The sequence below is a fragment of the Palaemon carinicauda genome, chromosome 41 (genome assembly GCF_036898095.1).
Source record: "Palaemon carinicauda isolate YSFRI2023 chromosome 41, ASM3689809v2, whole genome shotgun sequence".
Classification (NCBI taxonomy): domain Eukaryota; kingdom Metazoa; phylum Arthropoda; class Malacostraca; order Decapoda; family Palaemonidae; genus Palaemon; species Palaemon carinicauda.
Genome location: NC_090765.1, coordinates 28,353,911 through 28,376,410, shown reverse-complemented (window position 1 = coordinate 28,376,410; position 22,500 = coordinate 28,353,911). Strand labels below are relative to the sequence as shown.

The 22,500-nt window shown below is 39.7% G+C and overlaps 1 protein-coding gene across 2 annotated transcripts in view; it reads right to left on the bottom strand.

Moving 5' to 3' along the window:
* Positions 1-22,500, bottom strand: part of LOC137632478 (two pore channel protein 1-like) — a 354,996-nt gene that overhangs the window by 161,185 nt on the left and 171,311 nt on the right. For both annotated transcript variants that reach the window (XM_068364427.1, XM_068364428.1), the window contains exon 2: positions 18,432-18,478. In XM_068364427.1, coding sequence (XP_068220528.1) covers positions 18,432-18,478 — 47 coding nt within the window. The remainder of the gene's footprint in view (positions 1-18,431; positions 18,479-22,500) is intronic.

Sequence of the window (22,500 nt, the reverse complement as noted above, 5' to 3'; positions counted from 1 at the left end):
CTCTTCCCGTAAGCTAACTTTCGTTTTGACGCCTCGATTGCGTATCAGTGTTTTAGGGGTCCTGATGAAGGGCAACGAACTCTTTCCTCAGAGTATTCCTTTGACCAGTTCCTCTCCTCCTGCCGTTGCACTTCTTGGTCGAATTTCTTTTGACGAATATCTTGAAGGCATTTCATGACGACGGAACCCAATTGAACCATTGATCCCTTTGCAATTAAATTATCCTTTTTGTATCTTTTAAAAGCAGTTACTAGTGTTGGATGACACGAACACTGACGACAGACAGATGATGATGAGGCTGACACAAAATGACGACCGAAGCTGGAACCCGAAGTTCAAATTCTTCTCTCCCGTTCTCCTTCCTGTCTCCCTCTTCTTCCTGTATTTGCTGTCCGAATCCTTTCAAATAAATCAATTATTAGTCTTCAAGATTTTTGTTTGGCTTTTCATAACTACCTTTCTGATTCCACTTGTCGTTGATTCCTTTTTGTATTTTGGTTTTCTTCCAAAGTCGCAGACTCAATCATTCTTTAACTTTCACCAAAGCTTTTTCTGCATCCCCAAATCTTTCTTCCTTTTTAATGGCCTCCGAGGAAAGTCGGTGATAAAATCTTGCAAATTTGGGTTGATCAATAAAACGATTAAAACAATCTTTTTACTTTTTTTAAACATTCCTGCTCAAGACGAGTGACAATTTAAAGCCGATTTTAGAATGCACCGGTATTCCATATTCCTCCTAACAGAGAGACTAAGAATCTTTCGGAGCTCTGACAGGAAAGCATTCAACTTTCCTATCGATGACGGAAGACAAATTCAAGTCGAACAACGAGTTGTGAGAATTTTGAAGACTATATCGCATTTGGAGCCTGCTAGGAATTTCCAAAAGAAAGCCGTCCAATTGGAATCCTTCCTTTTTTAGAGAAAAAAAAATGATTTCAGATTGAAGAATTTTAGATCTTTCTCTGATCCTTCAATATTCTCTACTTCGGTGCAGTTTCCGCCTTATTCTGCACAATCTTTATTTTTAGATATTCAACATTAGGGACTTTACTTTCTCTTTTAAAATCCAACCTACCGTAAAATGATCGATAAATAATAACTAGTTCTCCTTTTCGGATTCTTTATTTCTTCTCTCCCGTTCTCCTTCCTGTCTCCCTCTTCTTCCTGTATTTTCTATCCGAATCCTTTCAAATGAATCAATTATTTGTCTTCAAGATTCTTGTTTTGCTTTTCATGACGGCTTTCATGATTCAAATTGTCGTTTATCCCTTTATGACGAAGTATTCTGGTTTTCTTTCAAAGTCACACTCAACAACTCATAGCTTTCACCAAAGCATTTTCTGAAAAACCCAAATCTTGTTTCCTTTTTAATAGCCTCATGGTGAGACGGTGATAAAAGCTTGCAAATTTGGGTTGGTCAATAAAATAATCAAAACGACCTTTTTACCTTTACTAACATTTATGCTCGAGACAAATGACAATTTCAAGCCAATTTGGGTTTGCACCGGTATTCCATATTTCTCCTTTTGGAGCTCTGACAGGAAAAAGCATTCAACTTTACTGTTGATGACAAAAGGCAAACTGAAGACAAACATGGAGTTGGGGGAGCTTTGAAGACTTTGAAGACTTTTTGGAGCCTGTTAGAGATTTCCATAAGGCCCTCATGTTTTTTTAAAAATAACCTAGATACAGGAACTCTACATTGTTGGCTCGGCTGGTCGGGCCTCCCCCCTTTCCGCTGGGTAGGAGGGCCTCCCCCCTTTCCGCTGGCAGGGTGGGGCTCCCCCCTTCCCGCTGGCTGGGTGGGGCTCCCCCCTTCCCGCTGGCAGGGTGGGGCTCCCCCCTTCCCGCTGGCAGGGCGGGGCTCCCCCCTTCTCGCTGGCAGCGCGGGGCTCCCCCCTTCCCGCTGGCAGGGCGGGGCTCCCCCCTTCCCGCTGGCAGGGCGGGGCTCCCCCCTTCCCGCTGGCAGGGCAAGGCTCCCCCCTTCCCGCTGGCAGGGCGGGGCTCCCCCCTTCCCCCTGGAAGGGTGAAAGGGGAAGGCTCCCCCCTTTCCGCTGGCAGGGTGGGGCTCCCCCTTTCCGCTGGCAGGGTGGGGCTCCCCCCTTCCCGCTGGCTGGGTGGGGCTCCCCCCTTCCCGCTGGCAGGGCAGGCTCCCCCCTTCCCGCTGGCAGGGCCGGGCTCCCCCCTTCCCGCTGACAGGGCCGGGCTACCCCCTTCTCGCTGGCAGGGCGGGGCTCCCCCCTTCCCGCTGGCAGGGCGGGGCTCCCCCCCTTCCCGCTGGCAGGGCGGGGCTCCCCCCCTTCCCGCTGGCAGGGCGGGGCTCCCCCCTTCCCGCTGGAAGGGTGAAAGGGGAAGGCTCCCCCCTTTCCGCTGGCAGGGTGGGGCTCCCCCCTTTCCGCTAGCAGGGTGGGGCTCCCCCTTTCCGCTGGCAGGGTGGGGCTCTCCCCTTTCCGCTGGCAGGGTGGGGCTCCCCCCTTTCCGCTGGCAGAGTGGGGCTCCCCCCTTCCCGCTGGCAGGGCGGGGCTCCCCCCTTCCCGCTGGCAGGGCGGGGCTCCCCCCTTCTCGCTGGCAGGGCGGGGCTCCCCCCTTCTCGCTGGCAGGGCGGGGCTCCCCCCTTCCCGCTGGCAGGGCGGGGCTCCCCCCTTCCCGCTGGCAGGGCAAGGCTCCCCCCCTTCCCGCTGGCAGGGCGGGGTTCCCCCCTTCCCGCTGGAAGGGTGAAAGGGGAAGGCTCCCCCCTTTCCGCTGGCAGGGTGGGGCTCCCCCCTTTCCGCTGGCAGGGTGGGGCTCCCCCCTTCCCGCTGGCTGGTAGGGGCTCCCCCCTTCCCGCTGGAAGGGCGGGGCTACCCCCTTCCCGCTGGCAGGGCCGGGCTCCCCCCTTCCCGCTGGCAGGGCGGGGCTCCCCCCTTCTCGCTGGCAGGGCGGGGCTCCCCCCTTCTCGCTGGCAGGGGGGGCTCCCCCCTTCCCGCTTGCAGGGCGGGGCTCCCCCCTTCCCGCTGGCAGGGCAGGCCTCCCCCCTTCCCGCTGGCAGGGCAAGGCTTCCCCCCTTCCCGCTGGCAGGGCGGGGCTCCCCCATCCCGCTGGAAGGGTGAAAGGGGAAGGCTCCCCCCTTTCCGCTGGCAGGGTGGGGCTCCCCCCTTTCCGCTGGCAGGGTGGGGCTCCCCCCTTTCCGCTGGCAGGGTGGGGCTCCCCCCTTTCCGCTGGCAGAGTGGGGCTCCCCCCTTTCCACTGGCAGGGCGAGGTCCCCCCTTCCCGCTGGCAGGGCAGGGCTCCCCTCTTCTTGCTGGCAGGGCGGGGCTCCCCCATTTCCGCTGGCAGGGTGGGGCTCCGCCCTTTCCGCTGGCAGGGCGAGGTCCCCCCTTCCCGCTGGCAGGGCGGGGCTCCCCTCTTCTTGCTGGCAGGGTGGGGCTCCCCCCTTTCCACTGGCAGGGCGAGGTCCCCCCTTTCCGCTGGCAGGGCGAGGTCCCCCCTTCCCGCTGGCAGGGCGGGGCTCCCCTCTTCTTGCTAGCAGGGAGGGGCTCCCCCCTTTCCGCTGGCAGGGTGGGGCTTCCCCCCTTTCCGCTGGCAGGGCAAGGTCCCCCCCTTCCCGCTGGCAGGGCGGGGCTCCCCTCTTCTTGCAGGCAGGGCGGGGCTCCCCCCTTCCTGCTGGCAGGGCGGGGCTCCCCCCTTCCCGCTGGCAGGGCGGGGCTCCCCCCTTCTCGCTAGCATGGCGGGGCTGCCCCTTCCTGCTGGCAGGGTGAGGCTCCCCCCTTCCCGCTGGCAGGGGGGTCCCCCTTCCCGCAGGCAGGGCGGGCGGGGCTCCCTCCTTTCCGCTGGCAGGGCGGCCCTACCCCTTCCCGCTGGCAGGGCAGGGCCCCCCATTAAAAAATCTAACAAATACTGTAATTATATATATATATATATATATATATATATATATATATATATATATATATATATATACATATATATATATATATATATATATATATATATATATACATACACATATATATATATGTATATATATATTATGTACACACAGATATATATGCATATACATATATCTACTTACATAGTTATCGTAAAGTTTGGAGTATTGTCAGTAGCCTACTAGACACAGATCCCGATATAGCAGGGATAAATTGACTCTCAAAGGGCATATGACAAGCAATAATCTAAAAAAAAATCACGATCTTGATGCTGGAATTTTCAGCACAGTTTGAGGGCTCTATGAGGGTTGGTTCTTCATGTCGTTTTCTCCGGTAGTATGATGAAAACTCTTAAACTGGACTTTTGAATCTTCTTAGGAATGCGTTCAGTCATACGAGCGAGTAATTTCAGGCCATCATCTTTACAAAATCCAAATTCTTCTATGTAGATTCCAACTGTGCTTTGAACTAATCCAGTTCCATAAACATCAGACACCAGCTGATCAAAGTTGTCTCGGTCGCCATGAAACACTGTTCCTTCAGGTTGATCCTTAACCACATCACTATTACTGATTATTGAAACACTTTCAACCGTGTATATGCCAGGACTGTTTCCAATTCAAAAGAAAAAGCATAGGACTCATAATTACCTAGTTAATTTAGGAAAGTAGTTGATTGTTTAGATTTGAAGAGATGGCGGAGTGTCATACATAGCAGGACATGCGTTTTCATCTTCCACTGTCCACCTGTTGCTGCTTTACACATATCTTGACTAACTGTTAGTACTAATATTCATTCTCGATCTGATGGGTCCCTCTTACCACACATTAGTGTAAATACAGATTGTAGAACATAAGCAGGAATTTCTTGGTTGAGGGTACACCCAAGAACACTATTCTATCTTATTTCTCTTCCTCTTGTTTTGTTAAAGTTTTTAGTTTATATAGGAGATATATATTTCAATGTTATTACTCTTCTTAAAATATTCTATTTTCTTTTTTCCTTTCCTTACTGGGCTATTTTTCCTGTTGGAGCCTCTGTGATTATAGCATCCCACTTTTCATAATAATAATAATAATAATAATAATAATAATAATAATAATAATAATAATAATAATAATAATAATAATAATAAAGAAAGTCACTGGATTTGGTGGGCCATAGAAGTGTCTTGGTTTCTTTGAAGGCATTAAGTAATATAGTGTAAAGCTCAAGACTAACTTCTTTGATTCAGTCATCATCTCGCAGATCATAAGCATAAAGAACAATTGTTTTCAGTGATTCCAAAGATTTACAAAATATCAGTGTCTTTATATGGGGATGATCAGAAGTCGATGCTGTCTTTCAGGTCAGAACAGTGTTCAATCTTCAACCTCAGATTGACTACTTATTTCACAAGCTTGTTCATAATTGTTATTGTTGCATAGATTCTCATTATACACATTTCTAAATGACAAAGTTCTAGAACCTGATCTTTGTGAATAAGTTCTTTATTTATAAAATCGTAGATGCGAAAATGCTTTCTCTATACATCTTTTCTTGTCTGATGTTTCCTCAGTTTCTGTGATGGTGTAACACTGCTGAGGTATTCGTCTCACTAAAAACTGCTTGGGTCGGCACAATGGAATTAGGTCTCCCTTGTGAAAAGATCTAGTCCTCTTATTTTGCATAGTAAATCTTCACCATTTAGTTAAATTTTCTTTTCTTCAATGTTTTTATACGCATCTGCGTGGAACTTCTGCAAGCTATGTATATTACCAGAGTCCGTTACCTTGTCACCATTACTAAATATACAGTATTTACCAAATATCACTATTTGAATTTTTTTTTTTTTTGGCGACTTATTCACTTACATTCAAGCATTTGTTTTTATGCTTAACAATGTGCGGAGACCAATTCAAAAACACTCTCGTCGGCAACTTTCTAGATATACAAGTAAATAAACAAATGAACCAATAAGTAAAAAAAATAATTAATCTTAACTTCGATCTACATTTGAACAAATACCTTTAAATTTTCTATAAAAAAATTAAAGGAACTTTATCTTTTACAATAAGATTGGAATTTGTCAGAAGAAAAAATAACTTGCTTATTTGGATTCATCAGTTTGAAACGGATAGAAAAGTTTTGTTATCTATTTCGATATAACGTAAACTTTGGCTAAAAAAAGCATATGTAACAAGGACGTATTTATGATGCAATATGTAATTACAGATTAGTTATTTTTTCCTGAGAAGATTTCGTTTGCAAAGAGAAATATGTTAAACACAAAATATTTTTCGGTTTGTCTGTGTACATTTTGTATTACTTTAGAAATACATATTATACTATTGAAATGTTTGCTTTTTACATATGTTTCTTGATATATTGCAATAGTCCCTGCAAAATTTCTTCAAAGTCTGAATATGTTTGACCGCCCATATAAAGGCTTAATGTAGATTTATGTGAGGCAGATTTGAGCGTAGCGTGAAACAGGGGGTTCTGATCCCCTATGTGAGAACGGCCCCGAGTTGAGAGTGGTCGCTATATTCTTGACATAGCCCAAGACATAGGTTAGGAAATGTGAGTTAAAAGGGTTATCAGGAAATGTGATTTAAAAAGCTAGCAGAAAATATCCTGACACTAGGCCTAAATATTCTAAACACCATGCACACTGAGTCAATTGAACAATGTTGTCAGATACATTTATCAAGATTATGAACAAGGAGTTCAATAAGCGTCAGGGTTTTCTCCATCAGTTTAGGATAAAAGTCAGATTCTGAAGTACAAACATATGATCAATTTTCAAAGTACCTCCAACCTGAAATGCTTAATATAACCTTACTTAGTAAATACAGGTCTTCAAAAAAAAAAAAAAAAAAAAAAAAAAAAAAAAAAAAAAAAAAAAAAACTTTCTCAAAATTTTATTCTCTTAACGATATTAGATGGGAAACTGCCTGTTTCTCAATTTTTCAAATATTGGTTTCATCCTATAGCCAACATGAAATAACTTCACGTTACTTCTGGTCTCCCTCTGGACAGATACTGTATATCAGAGAAATCAGTAGGCTAATATCACCCAATATCAAACCAAAGAAAGGTAAATTCCAGAGAAACCGATATCTTTAAAATCACTATTGATAGAAAGGCGATCAGAAATAAACAGGGTAATCTATCTAGGCGCCATGTCCTCGACGTGGGCTATCAATTGCCTTCACCTGGTTCTGTCTTTAGCTCTCTGTATAAATTGTCCAGCTGCTACATTCTCATCTACATCTTCCAGTCAGCTGTCCAAAAACAGGGTTATAAAACTAGAAAAATAAACAAATGTAAAAAAGAAACGATACAATACGAACTGAAAATGCTAAGCTAAAAAGGGAGAAAAACATTGCTTACAACCTTGAATTTAAGTTCTTTAAAACACACCCACCCCTTGTCCCAGTGGTACCATATTCTAGATAGCTTTCGTGCATTTGTTTACGAACTCTGTCCCAAAATTAGTACTTATTCAAATATAATTCTGTTTTATCTATTGAAATCCTTTGTGTCTTGTTCCTTAAAAATAGCCTGACTTTCTTTTTTTTTTTTCCTGTCGTTTCGTGCATTTGTTTACGAACTCTGTCCCAAAATTAGTAATTCAAATATAATTCTGTTTTATCTATTGAAATCCTTGGTGTCTTGTTCCTTAAAAATAGCCTGACTTTCTTTTTTTTTTTTCCTGTCGTTTCGTGCATTTGTTTACGAACTCTGTCCCAAAATTAGTACTTATTCAAATATAATTCTGTTTTATCTATTGAAATTCTTGGTGTCTTGTTCCTTAAAAATAGCCTGACTTTCTTTTCTTTTTTTTTTCCTGTCGTTTCGTGCATTTGTTTACGAACTCTGTCCCAAAATTAGTACTTATTCAAATATAATTCTGTTTTATCTATTGAAATCCTTGGTGTCTTGTTCCTTAAAAATAGCCTGACTTCATTCTTTTTTTTTTTTTTTCAGTCGTTTCACAAAACGCACTATAAAGATGTAGCGCAACAGATTATCGGTAACTAGATCATATCAGCTTAGTTAGAAATGCAGTTTGTAATTCTAACACTGAAATGGATAACGCGGGGTTAATCTGCCAACTAATCATAAAGAGTTCACCTGTAACATAACTGGCATGGAATGAACATCTTGGGGCCCCAAATCTTCTTTGACTTTCACTATTCTCTTCCTCTCTCACCCCTTCTCGCTCTCACCTCTTCTCACTCTCACCCCTTCTCGCTCTCACCTCTTCTCACTCTCACCCCTTCTCGCTCTCACCACCCTCAGACTCTTTCACCAATTCTCACTTCCTCACCAACATCTCAAACATCTCTCTCTCTCTCTCTCTCTCTCTCTCTCTCTCTCTCTCTCTCTCTCTCTCATAATAAACGCTAAATGATAGCGTTGAGTTTATATCCCCTACTTACATAATATTCAATTTCAAAATAAATATCATCTTGAGAAACATTCCAAGTTCCATTCTCTGGAGACATGATGTTCGTGAAGTGAATCTTCATCTCACTAAGAGTTGGAATTTTTGAAAGACCAACAGGCAAGGATGGAAGTAATAATGTGGTTTCTGGGAGAGTTACAAGATTTCAGCAGGTTTTGATAAAAGGATAAATTTCAGGAATTTAGAAGGTAAGAAGAACTAATTACGTTTAATAAATCCAAAGAAATATCTTGCCATTCCAAATTATAATAGGGCTCAGTGCGCGGGCCAAGACTCACCTCGACAGAACTCTCTCAAAATTTACGTTTTGATCCAATTATTATTATTATTATTATTATTATTATTATTATTATTATTACCTCCGCCAAGGAGGTCATGTTTTCACCTCTGTCTATTTGTTTGTCACTAACCTAACTCAAAAAGTTACGGGCGAATTTTGACTAACGTACGACAAATATATTAAAATCGATGTATTCAGGCCGAATCTCTCTCTCTCTCTCTCTCTCTCTCTCTCTCTCTCTCTCTATGTCAAGGCAGGTAAACTCATGTATGTTTTTGTTTTTATTATTATTTTACAACAAACCATATCTGAAAGTACTTTTTCTTTCATCGGTAACTTGAACAAAACTAATGTCGAAATAATCTAATGTAGCTTTTAACGGAAGGAATTGTTTAGCTGCGATACTCCAATAATTAAGACATGATTTTGCGGATTCATGGTAACACACACACACACACACACACACACACATATATATATATATATATATATGTGTGTGTGTGTGTGTGTGTGTGTGTTCAGTATTTGCAGTGGATATTCGAAACGTCAAATGATAAATCAGATTGAAATTTGGCAACTCGATTTGTAAAATTTTAATGCTTTCAATAGCAAAAACACCACTTTGCTGTCTTTGGTTCGATAAGGTTGGAGAGGGCTCCGCCCATTTCATAGTAGTAGTAAGAAGAGCAAGACCTTGTCTGTTTTGTCATGGGAACACTAGAGACATCTGACGAAAGATTTCCTCCGAGTGTCTGTGTTCTTTTGATTCTAACTGTACATTTTAGTAATGGATAAACTGTATGTGTGTATATATACATATATACATATATATACAGTATATATATATATATATATATATATATGTATATATGTGTGCGTGTGTGTACATGTGTATGTGTAAATGTATGTGTACATGTGTGTATATATATATATCTATCTATCTATCTATCTATCTATATATATATATATATATATATATATTATAAAATTTAGGCCTAAGATCAGGCACTACAATGTCACTCTATATATACACGTGTACACACACATATATAATATACAATATATATATATATATATATATATATACACACATATATGTGTGTGTGTAATATATATACGTGCTTATATACTGTAGAGTAATATTCCAGTGCCTGATCTCAGGCCTAAATCTTATAATATAATCACACACACACACACACACATATATATATATATATATATATGCATGCATATATGCATATATAAAGGGAGTGGTAAAGGCTAACCATCTGTTCACGCCCTGTCCTTACAAAGCAAATCAACTTAAGCCGAGTAGGTCGACCCTGTCCACACCCAACAAACAATGCACAATTCTGACTTGATGTCACTGTACCACACTCAACACTCAAGTGAAATGTTCTAAAAACGCCAAACTCTTGATATATTACTAAATTTCTATCATATGGAAATAACTACCTAGTACTCACTCCAATACGTATTAATTGAACGCTCAATCCATATTCATCTCTCAGCTTACAAACATAAAACAGATACAGCTCGTTGAAGATTTACTGAAGTTGAGAAATTGGAATCTTATAAAGTAACAACTTCTCCATTGTATATTAGAATAAAATATAAAATGATGTAACAGGAGAACATCATTACTATTATTATTATTATTATTATTATTATTATTATTATTATCAATGCTAAGCTACAACCCTAATTGTAAAAGTAGGATGCTATAAGCCCAGGACCCCCAACAAGGAAAATACCTCAGTGAGGATAGGAAATAAGGAAAAATAAAATATTTCAAGATTGGTAACATTGAAAAAAATATTTCCTATATATACGATAAAAGTTTCACAAAATAAAGGAAGAAAAACTAGACAGAACAGTGTGCCCGAGTGTACCCTCAAGCAAGAGAACTCTAACCCAAGACAGTGGAAGACCATGGTACAGAACAATGGAGTGTCCTTCTCCTAAAAGAGCTGCTTATCACAGCTGAAGAGTCTCTTCTACCCTTACCAGGAGGAAAGTAGCCACTGAACAACTGGAGTGCAGTATTTAACCCCTTGGGTGAAGAAGAATTGTTGGCAATCTCAGTGTTGTCAGGTGTAAGAGGATAGAGGAGAATCTGTATAGAATAGGCTAGACTATTCGGTGTCTGTGTAGGCAAGGGTAAATAACCGTAACCAGAGAGAAGGGTCCTATGTAGTACTGTCTGGCCAGTCAAATGACCCCATAACTCTCTAGCGGTAGTATCTCAACGGGTGGCTGGTGCCCTGGCCAACCTACTACCTCTACAACATGTTGAAATATTTCGCCCACTGAGAGTGACTGAGATTGCTCCTCTTCAATATGTGGGAAGAGTACTTCGACCCCTTCCCAGTATTTGATCTGGAAAATCCCCAGCGTCTTCCGTGTTCCAGAAACAAGTTTAATCATCATGTTAAAAGGAAAATCCTATTAACATGAACTATTTATTTAACAATACATTCTCTTTATTCTGTGTTAAGGGAATGAGGGCGAGTGGAGATTGCACTTAACATTTAACTACTGTAAGTATAAGAGAAATATACGAGAGCTTCTAAGAATAACATAACCATCATAAAAATACTATCTCAGGGTAATTAAAATATGATGTTTCAATGTACAAATGGAAATCAAATTCTCTGAGAATTCAACCATTATTGACATATAACATTTATGGAAAGATCTCCTTGCCCTCTAAACTAGTTATTTCGCCAATCTATGATATTTATAACAGAGTATGCTCAACTCCTTTCCTCCCCTACGTTTTAATACGTATTTTTTATGGGCGTAAAATTACATCAAAACATCAAAGTGAAACAAAGCAATCTGAAAATATACAATCACTTCAGCGAACAAGCTCTTAAAACCAATAGATATGGATATTAAAGAATATTTCAAAAGAAATTGGAAAAAAAAAATTTACAGATGGGATAAATTGTCTGGTTAATTGGCAAACTTTTAAGATATTCTAATAATAAAAAAAAAATATGGAAAGTTAACGGTTCTGTTTAATGTTTTTTTTTAATATTGTCAAAATTCAACCACTATAAAACCCCGGCTTAGGATCAAATGTTATATACTAGAAAAGTTTCATGTAACTGAATTCCATGAACAGCATCTCACTGTAAAATTTATTATATTATATTGATATATATAGATATATATATATATATAATATATATATATATATAACATTCGTATCCTTCTACTAAGAAAGTAAATGACAATATATGAAAACAAACAACTGCTTAGCAGGTAATAATAATAATAATAATAATAATAATAATAAAAGAAAATCTATATTATGAAACTGTCTCCACAACAATAAATCAAAATACCAGTAATCAATTGTTATAATCTAACATAAGGACCAAAACTTCATCTTAATCACCCCGGTAAAAAGTTGAAAAGTTCCCGGGACTGGTATCTAAAGACAGCTGGTCAGTGGGAAACGTTAAAATACCTATCAAAATGGGATTAGAATACCCTTCAAACGTGTTATTAATAGGAAGAAATGTTAATTTGGCCCAAGGCCCAAATACAAGGGGGCAAGGTCCAATTTTTAAACACAGGGAAAATTGTACGTACAAAATTACACACACACACATACACACACACACACACACACACATATATATATATATATATATATATATTTATGTTCCTTACTTCTAAGATTTTCTAAAATGACACCAGTTGCTTTACAAACGGTTACCATTAACAATACGTTTTTTCGTTTACTTACAAAGGTAAAGGGGCTTGGATTCAGTTTCAGTTTCATCAGAATAGATGCTCACCAGAACGTCAGTCAGTAAGCCCAAACACCCACTGTGGTGCCCAAACACAGCAGTGACCTCCCCAGTAAACAGCTTAAGCTCACGATCTCGGGCTGGGATCGATCTGCTGCCTTGCGAATGCTAGGCAAACACGTTACCCGCTGTACTAGACAGGAGTTTAGTAGTCCCTTCATGATCTAAATTACATTATTAAGTCTGGTTGTGTTTACGGTTATTACTGGTAATTTAAAATCTCCAGCTATTAATGCAACAGAATAAATAATAAAACCTAAACCAAACATCACACGAGTCTCAAATGTTTTACTATTATTATTATTATTATTATTATTATTATTATATTTTATTACTTGGTGAGCTTCAACCATAGTTGGAAAATGCAGGATGCTATAAGCCTACGGCTTCCAGCACTGAAAAGAGCCCAGTGAGGAAAGGAAATAAATAGACTATAAGAGAAGTAATGAACAATTAAAATATCTAAGAACAGTAGCAACATAAAATTACTTTTTTCATATAAACTACAAAAACTTATAAAAAAGGAAGTGAAATAAGATAGAATAGTGTGCCCAAGTGTACCCTTAAGCAAGAGAACTCTAACCAAGACAATGGAAAGACCATGGTACAGATGCTATGGCACTAATCAAGACAAGAGAATAATGGTTTGATTTTGAAGTATCCTCCTAGAAAAGCTGCTTACCATATCTAAAGAGTCTCATCTACCCTTATCAAGAGGAGAGTAGTCACTGAACAATTACAGGGCTGTAGTTAACCCCTTGAGATAAGAAGAATTGTTTGGTAATCTCGGTGTTGTCAGGTGTATGAGGACAGATGAGAATGGAAAGAATATACCAGACTAATCGGTACATGTCGCTACCTCATTGCAAGAGGGTCGTAACTCCAAATTTGCTAGTTTTGAGTTATATGGTGTACAAGATTGCCGAATTGATTCTGCATCTTTTGGTAAAAGAGTCGTAAATCTAGGTGAATTAGCGGCCGAGAGATGGTACTAGGAAAATTTGTGAAACATGATCAAATTCATAGGACTTAGCAACTTTCAAACGCGTCTCCTGAAAAATCAGGAATTTGGGGTTACGACCCTCTTGCAATGAGGTAGCGATGGGCAGATAAAAGAAAACTGAGCCGTAACCAGAGTGATCCAATGTAGTACTATCTGGTCAGTTAAGGGACCAAATAACTCAAGCGGCAGTATCCCAACGGGTGACTGGTGGCCTGGCCAACTTACTACCTACATGGGTTCCTAAATTTTGCAAACAATTGTGTAAAATTGCGGATCCCTATTGTGTTCAACCATTCATGGTTTCAATAAACTTTACCTTACATTAGACAAGGATATCCAAGAATCAAATATAACTATCAGTAGTTTTCATTGGTTCTGAAAGAGTAGCCCCAAACAAAAATATAAACATAGAAACATCATATATCTTCACAAAGAGAGAGAGAGAGAGAGAGAGAGAGAGAGAGAGAGAGTTGTCCATTGTCCACAGCCAGTTTAGATAAATGCCGGGTTTGTCTGAGAGAGAGAGAGAGAGAGAGAGAGAGAGAAAGTTGTCCATTGTCCACAGCCAGTTTAGATAAATGCCGGGTTTGTCTGAGAGAGAGAGAGAGAGAGAGAGAGAGAGAGAAGTTGTCCATTGTCCACAGCCAGTTTAGATATATGCCGGGTTTGTTTGAGAGAGAGAGAGAGAGAGAGAGAGAGAGAGAGAAGTTGTCCATTGTCCACAGCCAGTTTAGATATATGCCGGGTTTGTTTGAGTGAGAGAGAGAGAGAGAGAGAGAGAGAGAGCTGTTGTCCATTGTCCACAGCCAGTTTAGATATATGCCGGGTTTGTTTGAGAGAGAGAGAGAGAGAGAGAGAGAGAGAGAAGTTGTCCATTGTCCACAGCCAGTTTAGATATATGCCGGGTTTGTTTGAGAGAGAGAGAGAGAGAGAGAGAGAGAAGTTGTCCATTGTCCACAGCCAGTTTAGATATATGCCGGGTTTGTTTGAGAGAGAGAGAGAGAGAGAGAGAGAGAGAGAAGTTGTCCATTGTCCACAGCCAGTTTAGATATATGCCGGGTTTGTTTGTTTGAGATGTTTGAGAGAGAGAGAGAGAGAGAGAGAGAGAGAGAGAGAGAACAGATAAGTTGTCCATTGTCCACAGCCAGTTTAGATAAAAGCCGGGTTTGTTTGTTACGATGACACTAACTATTGTTCCTGGTTACCTCGACTACGGCGGTGTATACGTGACGAGGGTTTGGTATCGAGAAGGCAGTTACGTTATTACGCCTATGCCTCTAACTGCGTATATGATCAAAGCCAAATAACGCCATTCTTTTTAAGCGATGGCGACACTTCCTGCTACTGGAAGACGAGACCTGATCTATCAACATTAACTTGACCAAGTAATTTCCTGGATTATGATTGCTGACGGCTTCTTCAGACCAAGCTATTGAGAAGTGCTATTCTATTATTCTTTTATGGATCTGTTCACTTCCTTTTCCACTCTTTCTCATATTCTCAGAAAAAGACGTAAAAGTATAACGGTATTATGCAGAGTAATATTTCTCTCTAAAAATTTCCCGCGGATAACCGAATTGGTGTTTAACATACCTTTTTTTTTTTTTTTTTTTTTTTTTTGCAGCGTTTTTCGTCATAGAAAATTCTCATTCATCGACCTACGTCAAAGTTATACAGGATGCTGTGGAACATCGATGTTTTTTGTGCTACCTTCTGGTAAAAATACATGTAACATCGTTGTAACATCATAGGATTATGAAAAAAAAAAAAAAAAAAAAAAAAATTAAAAAAAAAAATTGCTGTTTATTTCGGGGAACATTTACAGATTACTCAACAAAATGGAATAACCTCTCTGCGTGTTGCAAACAGCGTCATAGATTACCTAAAATGAGTAATGAGTAAAAGAAATTACCCGATTTAAATAGAAAAAATAATGATTATGATGATTAAAATTTGAATCTTCCCATAAATAGAACTATAATCTGTGGCGATATAACATGAAAAGAAGATTAAACAATAAAATATCTAAACAACCATTGTAGACTTCAACTAAGTTTACTTTATTCCGAATTCACAAGAACTAACAATTAGCCTACTTCTAAACTCAAGAATCGTCATTTTATATATATATATATATATATATATATAAATTTCTACCTCATACTTGGGATCGAACGCTAGCCCCTTCTAATGAAAGGCCAGGTCGAAACCAACCATGCCACGAGAGACCATAAAAGAAATTGGAACCTGACACTACCTAGCTGTCCGAGGATTTACCTGGCGAGACATCAGTCTCTTTACCAGCGAGTTTTACCCAATTTCCCGGCCCACCACGTGACACAATTGGTAGTAAGTCATTCAAATTACCCCTAATAAGTCAATATGGATAAATATCAACACAACATCGTGCTCAAATAGAAATAAATAAATAAATATATATATATATATATATATATATATAAATATATATATATATATATATATATATATCATAATCATCTCCTACACCTTTTAAATCAAAACTTTTCCATTCATCATCTACTACTTCATGCTTCATAGTTCTCAGCCATGTAGGCCTGTGTCTTCCAACTCTTATAGTGCCTGGGGGAGCCCAGTTGAAAGTTTGGTGAAATAATCTCTCTTGGGGAGTGCAAAGAGTATGCCCAAACCATCTCCATCTACCCCTCACTATGATCTCATCTACATATGGATATATATATATATATATATATATTCAGCAAACTAAAGTAGACGATATTTTAACATGTAAGAAAAAGAAATGGACAATGGCAGGACATAATTTTTGATGAATTTATAATGAGTATGACAGATAACAGAGGGACATTAAAGAGAATGGGTCCCTGGAGAAGTAGGAGAAGGAAGGGAAGACGAAGGATTGACAAACTAATAAAATTTGCGGATGTTAACTGGCATAGAAAGACCATAAACAACGCAAGTGGAAGGACATGTTTGATACCTTTGTTCTGCAGTGCACTAGCAATAGCTGATGATTATATATATATATATATATATATAATATATATATATATATATATATATAAATGTATATGTATATAAAGAGAGAGAGAGAGCACCTGATCGATCCCAGCAAGGGGCAGCGAGTTTAAGCTGTTTAAAGGGAAAGATAATGCTGTGGTTGGGCACCACAGTGGGGGGTGGGTTGTTCTTGCTTGGCTGACGTTCTGGTGAGCATCTATTCTGACAATACTGAAACTGAATCCCAAACGCCGTAATTGGTCCTAATGACTGAACTTTTGTTATAAGTCTTTAGTCAATTTCTTTTAGCATTGCAGATTTGCACCGACTCGCAGCGGTGCCCTTTTAACTCGGAAAAGTTTCGTGATCGCTGATTAGTTGGACGAGATCATTCTAACCAATCAGCGATCAGGAAACTTTTCCGAGCTAAAAGGGCACCGCTGCGAGTCGGTGCAAATCTGCCAGCGATCAGGAAACTTTTCCGAGTTAAAAGGGCACCGCTGCGAGTCGGTGCAAATCTGCCTCGATAAAAGAAATGGACTATAGTAAACAGAGTCGAGGTTCAACTGCAAGAATCTTGTTCACCTTCAGCTTTATTTTATAACTTTCTAAATCTAAAATGACATTTCTTGGTAAAGTCTTCCTTACGGAGTGTTATGCTTTTGTATGTGTGGTAACAGAATAGACTACATTCTAAGTTAATTTATTGTATATAAAATACAGGCTAATTATGAAATGTGGTATGTATGACGTAATGAGATATGTGCTACCTAGGTTTTGACTTCGATCGATCGATCGATCGAGAGAGAGAGAGAGAGAGAGAGAGAGAGAGAGAGAGCACGTCCATCCATATCACCCCCGGAAGAAGTGCCAAGACAAAAATTATATATATATATATATATATATGCAGAGAGAGAGAGAGAGAGAGAGAGAGAGAGAGAGAACGATTTATTAAGAAAAATGTTAAGCTATAAAATGGAAGTCTATGACTGTAGTTTATTCTAAATTGGTGTATGTTATGACTTTTATTTCAACAAATTTGTTGAATTCAATTAATTCATTGTAGGTGTCAACAATATGAAATTGGATGATAGGAGGAGTCAATATTATGAAATCAAACGACACATTCCCAATATTACAAAAGTACCTGGGAACAAGCATTTCCTAGCGTTTGGTTAATGCAAAAATAATGATAATAATCAAATATTTTAAAAACTCTCATTCTGGAATAAATAAGTTTTTTTACATTCATTTTCTTTAAAAAATGCAATAATTACTTTTATACTCCATTTGTAACAAAGTTAATGCCGCTCTGTACAAATATAAATAAATAAATAAATAAATAAATAAATAAATATATATATATATATATATATAGATATATATAGGGTCCTTTGCGTCAATAGGCGTAGGAGATGATGATGATGATGATATAAACAGTATATATATATATATATATATACATACATATATATATATATATATATATAATCTCCTCCTACTCATATTGACGCGAAGGGCCGTATATATATATATATATATAAACAATTTCGCACACTTATATAAAAGCATTTATAAATACACATCTAGTCGGTTACATTTTCTAAACACAATAATTGACGAATTCAATAGGTGGGCAGATTAAATCTAAATGATTTCTTCCCTTTGTAATGACTGAATTTTATCCCTCTTGGGAATAAATAATGTTGGCATAAGGCCCTGCACATTAAAGAATTAAATTGAAATACCCAAGAGAGTTGTAAAAACTCTGGTCATATTAAATTTACAGAAACACGTTCTAAATCACAAATCTAATCCTGGAGTTTGATGACAGAGCATCTTCACTTTCCTCTGTATTAAAGTGGTGTTACAATGAGCTTGACTTTCTGATCTTACACTAGTCACAGCATGCAGTTAATTAAAATAAATTTAATGAATATAACAATGGGTAATTTTCTCCACATACCTTTATTTGAAGAGCGGCAAGTCTTAGTTCTGTCATCAGGTTTCTCTCTGAAATAAGGACCGAAAAATCTGTTAATGTACTAAAATAGGATTTAAAACTTATGTTCAAAAGGTATTCACAAGTCGATATGTTTGTAATTAAAACATATTTAGATGAATATTGAAAGGTGAAATTGTGAATATATATTGAATAGAAAATTTATTTATGTAAATATATTATGTACAAAAAATATAAATTGTAACAAATGTAAATGAAAATTTCAGACGTTGCCATCATCACTACAAAACTAACCGTCCACTCAAGGGGTGACTGTAGAGCCCAGAGTGGCCCTTTAAGGGCGAACAGTAGATAGAGTAGCCTAGTCCTTTCAGGAAGAAAAATAGACATTAGGACTCAAAGTAGACAGCGATGTATACAAAAAAGGATTAATCGTCGGAAAGTAGTCCTTAATAGACGCAAAATTTATTGATAGACACAGAGTAGTCCTTTATGTGAGAAAGGAGACAATGGTCAAAGGAGAGAATTGCAGATATACTGGGTTAAGTTTCAATGGTAATTTGTGCAAGTATGCTAATAGTCAATAGCAGGAGGCTTTAGCCAAATCATTTATTAACAATAAAAAGTACTCTACGAGTTTAAGTGGCCTTCTTACTCATTTCCAGATTTTTAAATGCCTTCTACCAGGGTCAGTTAGGGTGAAAGGAAAGGCGTGCAAAGGTGCGCTGATTCCTACCTGATCTGTATGACCTTTATGTGCTGATTCCTGGCTGACCTGTGTGACCTAATGTGGTGATTCCTGGCTGACCTGTGTGACCTAATGTGCTGATTCCTAGTTGACCTGTGTGACTTAATGTGCTGATTCCTAGCTGATCTGTATGACCTAATGTGCTGATTCCTGGCTGACCTGTGTGACCTAATGTGGTGATTCCTGGCTGACCTGTGTGACCTAATGTGCTGATTCCTAGTTGACCTGTGTGACTTAATGTGCTGATTCCTAGCTGATCTGTATGACCTAATGTGCTGATTCCTGGCTGATCTGTGTGACCTAATGTGCTGATTCCTGGCTGACCTGTGTGACTTAATGTGCTGATTCCTGGCTGATCTGTATGACCTAATGTGCTGATTCCTGGCTGATCTGTAGGACCTAATGTGCTGATTCCTGGCTGACCTGTGTGACTTAATGTGCTGATTCCTGGCTGATCTGTATGACCTAATGTGCTGATTCCTGGCTGATCTGTGTGACCTAATGTGCTGATTCCTAGCTGACCTGTGTGACTTAATGTGCTGATTCCTGGCTGATCTGTATGACCTAATGTGCTGGTTCCTGGCTGATCTGTGTGACCTAATGTGCTGATTCCTAGCTGACCTGTGTGACTTAATGTGCTGATTCCTGGCTGATGTGTGACCTAATGTGCTGATTCCTGGCTGACCTGTGTGACTTAATGTGCTGATTCCTGGCTGATCTGTGTGACCTAATGTGCTGATTCCTGGCTGATCTGTATGACCTAATGTGCTGATTCCTGGCTGATCTGTAGGACCTAATGTGCTGATTCCTGGCTGACCTGTGTGACTTAATGTGCTGATTCCTGGCTGATCTGTATGACCTAATGTGCTGATTCCTGGCTGATCTGTGTGACCTAATGTGCTGATTCCTAGCTGACCTGTGTGACTTAATGTGCTGATTCCTGGCTGATCTGTATGACCTAATGTGCTGGTTCCTGGCTGATCTGTGTGACCTAATGTGCTGATTCCTAGCTGACCTGTGTGACTTAATGTGCTGATTCCTGGCTGATGTGTGACCTAATGTGCTGATTCCTGGCTGACCTGTGTGACTTAATGTGCTGATTCCTGGCTGATCTGTGTGACCTAATGTGCTGATTCCTGGCTGATCTGTATGACATAATGTGCTGGTTCCTGGCTGATCTGTGTGACCTAATGTGCTGATTCCTAGCTGATCTGTGTGACTTAATGTGCTGATTCCTAGCTGATCTGTATGACCTAATGTGCTGATTACTGGCTGATCTGTGTGACCTAATGTGCTGATTCCTGGCTGATCTGTATGACCTAATGTGCTGATTCCTGGCTGATCTGTGTGACCTAATGTGCTGATTCCTGGCTGATCTGTGTGACCTAATGTGCTGATTCCTGGCTGACCTGTGTGACCTAATGTGGTGATTCCTGGCTGACCTGTGTGACTTAATGTGCTGATTCTTAGCTGACCTGTGTGACCTAATGTGCTGATTTCTGGCTGACCTGTGTGACTTAATGTGCTGATTCCTGGCTGACCTGTGTGACCTAATGTGGTGATTCCTGGCTGACCTGTGTGACTTAATGTGCTGATTCCTAGCTGACCTGTGTGACTTAATGTGCTGATTCCTAGCTGACCTGTGTGACCTAATGTGCTGATTCCTAGCTGACCTGAGTGACAATTTTCTGATTCCTAGCTGGCCTGTGTGACCTATGCTGATTCCTAGCTGACCTGTGCTGATTCTTGGCTGACTATCTCTAGCGTGATTCAAACTGCTTCCTGGCTCACTTCTGTGACTCTGTCACGGGTTGGTTACAATGTTAAAGGGGCGATGAATGACCGATTTCTAGCAGAGCGAAAGTCAGAAATCGGACGAGTAAACGGTTTAGAAATCTCTTTGGTAAGGGACTCAGAACCCACTTATCATCACAGGTATCTGAGCGTCATGATAGATTTCAATCCATTGTTCCTATTGGATTCGTTCAGGTTTGAAGGTTCCAGAGACGCTTTTGAGTTGGTAACATGTGCTTCCAACACGTGCTAGCAACAGATGCTGGTAGTGCGTGGTGCTGACCTTGAGTGGACATCCACCATGTCTCAAAGGTCATGACCTCATCGTGGTGAGAAAGTGGCAACATTCTTCATACATGGTTTGGCTTTAATACTGTGCGTTTTATGAGCATGGATAACTATGACCATAACAGCAAGGTTTTGAAGTCTCCTGCTAATACTGAAAAGCAAAGTCACCTTAAAAATTATATTTTAATTCTCATAGTAAGGTTGAAATAGTATAAATATGAGTCTAGATTTCTATCAATAGCTCTAGAAAAAGTGCAAAGAGGGATAATAAGAGAATAATAAAATATAGGAATGGTGTCTTGCAAATCAAATACATTTTGCAATTTTAAATCAGACTTTAGGGAACTTGGGACTTAATGGTATTTAGGCATGTCTTAACGTGTGAGGTATTTTTGGGGTAAATAAGTTAATTGTATAGAATTTAAGGTACAGATTTCTGTATTGTGGTCAGGTTTCTACGCCATTTCTTGTAAGCTGATTGTTATTGCATAGTTAGATTGTTATTTCGCATTATTATAAGACAGCTTAATTGATTCTTATTATTAATTTTATGATTAATTCTAATATCAAATACTTTCTGTCAAATCACAAAGTAACTTGAATCTAGACAGAGTGAGAGAGAGAGAGAGAGAGAGAGAGGGGGGGGGGGGCGCACGGCAAGTCAAAAAAAACAATTTACATTCTTCATTATTCAGTTCTTATCGGTACTTAACCAGTACTATCATCAATCACATTTGATAAATGTACCTTGCGAAGCATTTATAGGAACATAAATAACAGAAAATGTTTCTATACTTAGTTTCCTAATTAGGAGAAACACAATACTTTCTCTACGAAGTCAAGCAAACTAACCTTTGGGAGACGACATTTGTCTATTCCAAATTTCCGGGAATTAAGTTTCCTGCTTACTTGGGGATTCAACTCATTTATTCCTTCTCTTTGCTTGGGTACCCAACGCTTACTTGGGGATTCAACTCATTTATTCCTTCTCTTTTCTTGGGTACCCAACGCTTACTTGGGGATTCAACTCATTTCTTCCTTCTCTTTTCTTGGGTACCCAACGCTTACTTGGGGATTCAACTCATTTCTTCCTTCTCTTTTCTTGGGTACCCAACGCTTACTTGGGGATTCAACTCATTTATTCCTTCTCTTTTCTTGGGTACCCAACGCTTACTTGGGGATTCAACTCATTTCTTCCTTCTCTTTTCTTGGGTACCCAACGCTTACTTGGGGATTCAACTC